The sequence below is a fragment of the Pinus tabuliformis genome, chromosome 2_1, assembly GCF_031772625.1.
Source record: "Pinus tabuliformis cultivar Carrire ecotype Pingquan chromosome 2_1, CPIR1, whole genome shotgun sequence".
Lineage (NCBI taxonomy): Eukaryota > Viridiplantae > Streptophyta > Pinopsida > Pinales > Pinaceae > Pinus > Pinus tabuliformis.
In genome coordinates this window covers 182,736,336-182,744,226 of record NC_142299.1, presented here as the reverse complement: position 1 = coordinate 182,744,226, position 7,891 = coordinate 182,736,336, and the positions used below count along the sequence as shown (strand labels likewise).

The following is a 7,891-nucleotide window of genomic DNA, read 5'->3' as shown; positions in this document are numbered from 1 at the left end:
AAACAAACACCCACTCCGTGATCGAAAAATCCAAAAACAACATTACATAATCCCATATTGAAAGGAAAAACAAAAGTTTTTATTCATATGAGTTTTAAATCAGCTAACTAAAACAAAATGTAGAAGTATGATTATGGTGGTGACAAAGTATGATAGAGTTACAAATGTCATGCTAATGAAGTTTGATGAACACATTGTGAAGCATTTTCCTTATACACACACACACACATTGAACTAGGGTCCAATATTTTAGGTAAACAAAATATACTCCGAAAGAGTAGTACAATGTCAATACACAAATAATTATAATGCAAACTTTGTAAAAATGATAACTTTTTATTAATTAAAAGTATAAGGAATCTAATGTAATGTGACTCTTTACATAAGAAGAGAAAATGGGTATTTCTTATATAATTAGATATGTATACTATATGTAAAAAGGGTTGAAGTGAGACCCATGTCAAGATGAAGTGGAGAAAGATAACCTTTATGATAGGAACAAAATTTAGTTCAATAAGTTTTTAGAATCAATGTAAACATTTGGTTAAAGCACCAATTTTCAACCTATTACAATACATCCATTAACGCTGAAGAAAATGCCAAAAAATAAAGTTGTGATGATAACTTTTATCATGGTTATCTATAATATAAGGAGCTATTAATGTAGTACAATATTTAACTACCATCCAATGGAAGATTAATTGTTATTAAAAAAAATTGTTGATATTTTAGGGTAATTACAGGGATAACCTGCTTTAGCTTGGTCTTTTGAGTCAAATTCTTTTGACACTAGTGTATGCACATAGGCATAATGAAGAAGTGAAATTACATATGCAAAGGAGGCCAAAGAAGGAGACTCGTGACCTCCCTTGAGAAGAAATATGGTTAGGGGCATTCCAATTATACATCCTAAGTTAGAAGGGAAGTCTTAGCAACAAAAGAGTTATTCTACTCCAAAGTCCTTGAGTTCACAAAAGATCCATATGTAGAATTAGATGGCAGAGTAGAGGGAAAACATGAGATTATTGGAGAATATATTCAAAAGGAATAGAAGGGTGGGTTCAAGACCCTTCCTTTTTGAAGACTCTAGAAACAAAGCTATGCTAGATTGTTGATGTTTACTAGATGGTACAAGCAATGCTAACTCAAGTGTTGATAGAACAAAATATTCTAGAAAAAGACATCATACACAAAATTGCAGTGCTACATGGGGAATTTGAAGTTGTTTGTCAAGTTGTATTTGGAATCAGAATTGAGGTCTCCCAAATTTTTGAAGATGAGGAGGTTCCAAGAAACAAGGAGGGATTTAAGGGTTCTATTAGTACTCAAGATAACTTAGAGATGAGGTTCCAAGAAACAAGAAGGGCTTTAAGGGTTCTATTAGTACTCAAGGCAACCCAATGAGGAGGTTCCAAGAAACAAAGAGGGTGTAAGGGTTTTATTAGTACTAAACCCAATTCTCATTGATGGTGTTGCCAAACTTCCAATCTCATTGCCAAAAGAAAAACACATGATCATCCAATCAATGGACCAACCCCTTGAAGATATTTTAGTCATAAATTTCCCTTCTTGCCATTAATATAATCTTTAGTTAATATGTCAATACTCAATATAATTATGTTAGTAATTATGTAAATTCATAACACATTTTTGTTACACAATGTCTATGCCAATTGTAGGACGTGTTTCATTTTTTTGTTAAGGCTCTTCTATAAATATTTATAACTTTTTTATGAAATATAATGTAAATGAAAAAATAATTTAGAAAAAAATAGGAGTTGTATGTAGTGCGACTTTTTGGACTTCCATAATTTGAGGTGAAATCTTGATTTGTGTTATTTAAACTAGTTTTTTGAGTGTATATATGGATTCAACACCGTGAAAAACCCCTAGGACAATTCAATTGTGCAGAGCTTATCCATCAAGCTTGTGATTTCAATAAATTCCTTCCGGATTTTACAGAAATTAGACCAAAAAATCCACTAAAAAAGCTTCCAAAAAATCTCACTTAAAACAATTAGGAAAAAATTTATCTTAAAACTTTATGTATATTTATATTTATTAATTATATCTTTTATAAATATTTTTATTAATGTTTGTGAGCCTTTGTTTAATTTTAAATTTAAAAAAGCATAAAACAAAACATATATTTATATTTTCAATAATATTTATTATTATTATTTTCATTTAAATTATATTAATTTAATATTTAAAGTTTAAATTTTACAAATATTTAAAAACAAATTTATAAAAAATAAAATAGATTAATTTAATTAAAAAAAAAATATTACTTTAATTAATTCAATTAATTTTATTAAACAAGTTATTTTAATTGGGAAAAGTGTTTAACGAACGCATTAATGTTATAATTCTAATATTTAAAATTAAAAAAAAGCTTATAACTAATTCTTATTCATATACTTCATGAAAATATAATTATTAAAATTATTAAAATATTTTTTAAATATAAATATTAAAAATATACAAAAGCATCATCACTATAAAATAATTTTGTACTAAAATGGACTCCGATTCTTTCCCGATTAAAATACCATTTATATTTATGTTACAAGCCTGCATAATTGTATTTAATTGCGAACTTGACGAACTGAAAAATTCAATTTTGATTTCGATTTGGTTCCTCCCAGTAAAAGTGACTTGTACATTTCTGGCGCAGCCTCTCTACTACTCTCTCACCCAACCGCAATTTATGAGCCCCCCCGACAGAAAAATACCGTAACGATGTACAATATTCAACTCCCTCCAGCTTCTCCAACTCAGGGCACCCCCGAACTCTTAGGCTCCAACTTGGCACATCCCGTATGCTATTCAACTTCTCACAATCTGCTACACCCAAGCACACCAATGTTTTAACACTCGGCAGCTCCTGAAGTTCGTTACACTTTTCAATGTATAGGTATTGAAGCATTGGAAGATCACAAAGGCCTTGTATACTTCTCAGATTGTAGCACCTATCCAATGTGACAGATGTGAGTGCCTTTGGTAATGTTCCAATCTCCACCACATTAATACACTCCTCTAATATTAACTTTGAAAGGTTGGGGTATACAACTTCATCAGATAATACCTCTGATGTGTGGATTATGGGACAAGCAGCCACTTTCAACCTACTCAACTGACTCGGTCGTTCAAGCGATGCCGACAAACACTTCACTTCCCGCCGATACTCGAGATGCAAATCCTTCAACTTCAGTAAGCCCCCCAGCGAAGGCATCACTGTGTCCAGCAAAGGGTTTGCTATCCACAGAACTTCTAAATCACTGGGGAGTTCAATCACACTTGCCAATTCTTTCTTCAAATTTGTGCCCGTCAACTTCAGTGTTTTCAGGGACCTTTGATGTGCCACTTGCGAGGGCCACACTTCAACTTTTTCAGTCTCTAAGATCTATATGCTCGAGTGTTCCTATATTTCCAAATGTTTCGCTTGAGATTGTTAAATTAGCACAAAAAGAAGCATTAAAATATACAAGGCTAGGTAAACTCCCGAAAGAATCTGGCAGCCTCTCCAATTGAGAGCACCCAGGCAGGTCCAAGCGGTGGAGGTTCGTCAAGCTGCCGAGGGAATCTGGCAGCCTCTCCAATTTGCTGCACCACCACAGGGTTATGCTGGTGAGGTTCGTCAAGCTGCCGAAGGAATCTGGCAGCCTCTCCAATTTCTCGCACTGGTTCAGCTCCAAGCTGTGGAGGTTCGTCAAGCTGCCGAAGGAATCTGGCAGCCTCTCCAAATTCTTGCAGTCCTCCAGCTCCAAGCTGTGGAGGTTCGTCAAGCTGCCAAAGGAATCTGGCAGCCTCTCCAATTTATCGCAGCAATACAGGTCCATGCTGTGGAGGTTCCTCAAGCTACCGAAGGAATCTGGCAGCCTCTCCAATTGATGGCACTGAAACAGGTACAAGCTGTGGAGGTTCGTCAAGCTGCCGAAGGAATCTGGCAGCCTCTCCAATTTCTTGCACTTATCCAGGTTCAAGCTGTGGAGGTTCGTCAAGCTGCCGAAGGAATCTGGCAGCCTCTCCAATTTCTTGCATTTATCCAGGTTCAAGCTGTGGAGGTTCGTCAAGCTGCCGAAGGAATCTGGCAGCCTCTCCAATTTCTTGCATCGCAGGTCCATGTGGTGGAGGTTCGTCAAACTAGTAAGGGAGTTTGGTAACGACTTCAATGAACCAGCATGCAACTTCAACGCCCTCAATGAGTTCAGATCACCGATTTCTTCTGGCAATTTAGCAAGAAAGGAAGACTCAATGACCATCCTCTGCAGGTGCTTCAGGTGCCCCATGGACTTTGGAATTCTCGAGAGACGGCTAGCGTTAATAATCTCTAATTCCTCCAACTGCAAAGGTACCTGGAAGATCAAGCTTTTCGAGTGTAAGAAAGAGATAAGTAAGAAAACTGTTAGTAATCATTGGAGATCCTGTGATGCAATATGAAATCAAAACGTTTAGATTTACCTGCGATTTGCCGTGCCACAATGTTTCCAGTTGTCTCCCATCCACTTTCAAAACCCTCAAGTTCTTAATTGAAATCCAGGAAGGTAGGTAAGTGTAGGGACAATCACGCCAAGAAAGCCATATGAGATTTGGCGAGGGCAAACGCAAAATACCATCCAGCAGACGCCCTTCAGTCTCAACAAGTTGCAAATTCATGACTTCAAAACCAAGAAAACGATAGCTATTGCGAAGCTTCATCACGCGGCTCCCCAACATTTGGCGATTCCTTTGGTACCACGACAACATTTGTGAGCTTGTCCCCACTTGTTTGGTGCTATGCCCTCCAGGAAGCAGCCTAATTCCTCGTGCTTCGGCTAAAACCTGTTCATTGGGATGGGAAATTAAGAAACCGACACAGCTTGCTATGGTTAAATTTAATTATTTCGACGATGAAAAACGATGGAGAAGTTGAAAACTGTATACATACTTCTATGGAAAAAAATATATTACTATTTTAAAAGTTTGAATGACTGAGGACTTACAGATGATTGCTGGAGCAGCCAATCGTTAATGTTCCCAGCAGTGCGACGCCAAAGACGGCGCGGTAATTCATCTTCTGCAATTTCTCTTCCCAGATCACGCAGGTGATCATGCATATGTATAACTTCTCTACTGTCCACTTTTACCAAGCACTTGAGCTGCAAATTTTTAAACCCCAGCGAACCTTTCCAGCCTGATCGTTCCCATACTGTTACTGCACTATTCCTGTTTTCTCCTATAAAAAAACAGGCTATATCTAAAAATATCTGTTGTTCCTCTTTGGCAAGCGCATCATAACTAACTTTTAATATATTCTTTACATCTTTTGGAAGTTGTAATTGGTGAAGTATGGCCTCCCAATCACATTTGTCGTTATATCCAGAGAGAAGTGCTCCAAATACTATTAACGATAGGGGCAATCCATCACATGCCATTAGAAACTTATTTACCAGATCCTCAAACCCTGGTTGTGAATAGGGCTGACAGAAGGCATATAAGCAAAAGAGCTGTTTCGAATGGTGGTAAGGAAGGCCTGTTAACCTATACATGGATGACTCTTTCACCCCTGACCTGGCTAGGACATCTTCATCCCGGGATGTAATCAAAATTAAGCTATCCTTATCTAAGAAACTTCTTTCTGGTAAAAGCGCATCTACCTGATTCACATGATCTATGTCATCTAAAATTAAGAATATTTTACAACATGAGAAAAACTGTCTAAGCACCTCTGTACCTTGATGAATGTTGTCTATTTGTCGATCCAAATGGAACAAACCCTTCATAAGTTTACTCTGCAATGAATGTAATGAGATTCTTGCATTTTCTCTTACATCTGATAAAAAGTAGGAATGGTTGTACTCTGAATGCTTTCTATTGAAAATCTCTTTTGCCAAAGTCGTCTTCCCGACTCCGCCTAAGCCAACTATGCCCACAACCTGAACTCCTCCTGTGTGTTGCTGTGCTAATACTGTAGCTTCAAAATCTTCAATTTTGTCATCTAAACCGGTGGGATTCTTGGCCACATACAACTGTGTATTTACAGCCATTAATTCCACCACACGTTTGACGACCTCATCTAGCAACAGACCCTCGTCGCTGGTAAGTCAAGGAGAAAACCAAATAAATAAGCAATTGAAACCATAGCCGAAACATCATATGCATGTGCATGCTATATATACTTATAACTGAAACCACAGGCAAATCATCATACACATGTTATATATTGTATCCATAGAGAGGGAGTTGGAGGTGTTACCCGTTAAACTTGCCCAACAAATCAAAGCCACTTATGTCTGCAACAGTAGAAAGAGCATTTCTCCATTTTTGAAGAGTGGCAGAGTCATAACGTTGCTTCTTCTCATGCGTTTGAGGATCTACCGTTGTCTTCATTTGGAGCTGGTTGAGGGCCACAGCATACACTCCTTTTGTTGGCTGATCTGTCCACCTGAGGGCAGCAGGGTCGACATGGTAGAATATAGGAACAATAGGAGCCTTGGACTCCAACATGAGGACGAGTTCACGCAGGCACCATGGTGAATCTGCATAAGATGTAGAGAATATGGCCACATGGACCGAGGCACTTCGAATAGTGTCGACTATTTGAGTAGGAAAATTGGATCCCACTTCCAATTCTTCCTGGTCTAAAAAGGGCCTCAATCCATGTATAAGAAGACGACGGTAGAGGTAACTAGCGAAGGTCTTCTTGGTGTCCGGGCCGCGGTGGTTGATAAACACACCGCACCTGTAATCGACGCCGCTATTATTGATGGGATGAGCAGCAGTGGAAGAGGAGGAGGCGCCAGAAGCGTCCATGGTAGTTGCAGAATAATAACGCTGATCTTCGATTTGAATTTCAGAGTGGGTTTTGAGGCGTTGGGTATGCGAATGCCAAACGGTTAAAGAAATAGAAATAAAAAGTGGGAAACTCTGAAAGGCCGAAGCAACTGAGAGTCGAAATGCGAGGGTGGATATGAATTTAGGAGTCTACCAGAAAATGCTGTTGAGAGGTTGGGAGTGGTCAGATATATAGATCGTCGTTACGCACTGCACCACCACCGATTACATCGGAAATAAACTTCCAGTATACTCTCTTTCCGTGGGGTCCACAATGGTTTCACTTTCCAGTAATTTTCCGAGAATTAACTTTTGGTTTACTCTCTTTGCGTGTGGGGTGCACAATGGTTCGACTTTCATGGTTTTTTCCAAGAGTGAATTTTCACTTGACTTTCTTGCATGTAATACAACTTTGACACGTATCGTCCATTCAAGAGGGAAGCTGCTTTTCCAGAGGTCTATAACATGGAATTGACGTTCCACTAACTCAGGTCAGTTTCTCCCCATTTATCTTATTTTAGTATGTTCAAACCGGCAATTAACTTTCACTATACTCTCATTGTGTGGGTTTTAACTTTCATGTTTATTTCCCAGAATTTGCTTCCAGTATACTTTCTTTCCGTGTGGTCCACAATGGTTTCACTTTCATGTATTTTTCCGAGAAATAACTATTGCTCTACTCTCTTTCCGTGCGGGGTACACAACGGTTCAACTTTCATGGTTTTTTACAACAGTGAATTTTCACTTGAGTTTCTTGCCTGTAATGCAACTTTGACACGTATCCTCCATTCAAGAGGGAAGATGGTTACCCAGATCTTTCACATTTCCACATTTCCAGAGGTCTACGGCCAACTGTGAAGCAGACATGGAATTGACGTTCCACGGTCAGTTTTTCCCCATTTATCAGACATGGAATTGACGTTCCACTAACTCAGGTCAGTTTCTGCCCATTTATCTTATTTTAATAGCAGTTGTTTATAATGCGACTTTTTGGAAGTCTTTTCGGTGGGTTTTTTTGGTCAAAATCTGGCAGCAATTTATTGGAATAGCAAGTTTGATAGCTAGCCTCTGCACA

The 7,891-nt window shown here is 38.2% G+C and overlaps 1 protein-coding gene across 1 annotated transcript; it reads right to left on the bottom strand.

Annotated features, from left to right (window-relative positions):
- Window positions 1–2,537: 2,537 nt before the first annotated feature.
- Window positions 2,538–7,018, bottom strand: LOC149199324 (disease resistance protein Roq1-like). Its single transcript, XM_089402383.1, is given in 5 exon segments — window positions 2,538–3,398; window positions 3,400–4,358; window positions 4,465–4,824; window positions 4,986–6,078; window positions 6,239–7,018. Coding segments are annotated over 5 exon segments (3,750 nt in total). The 5' UTR covers window positions 6,796–7,018; the 3' UTR covers window positions 2,538–2,617.
- Window positions 7,019–7,891: the final 873 nt, after the last annotated feature.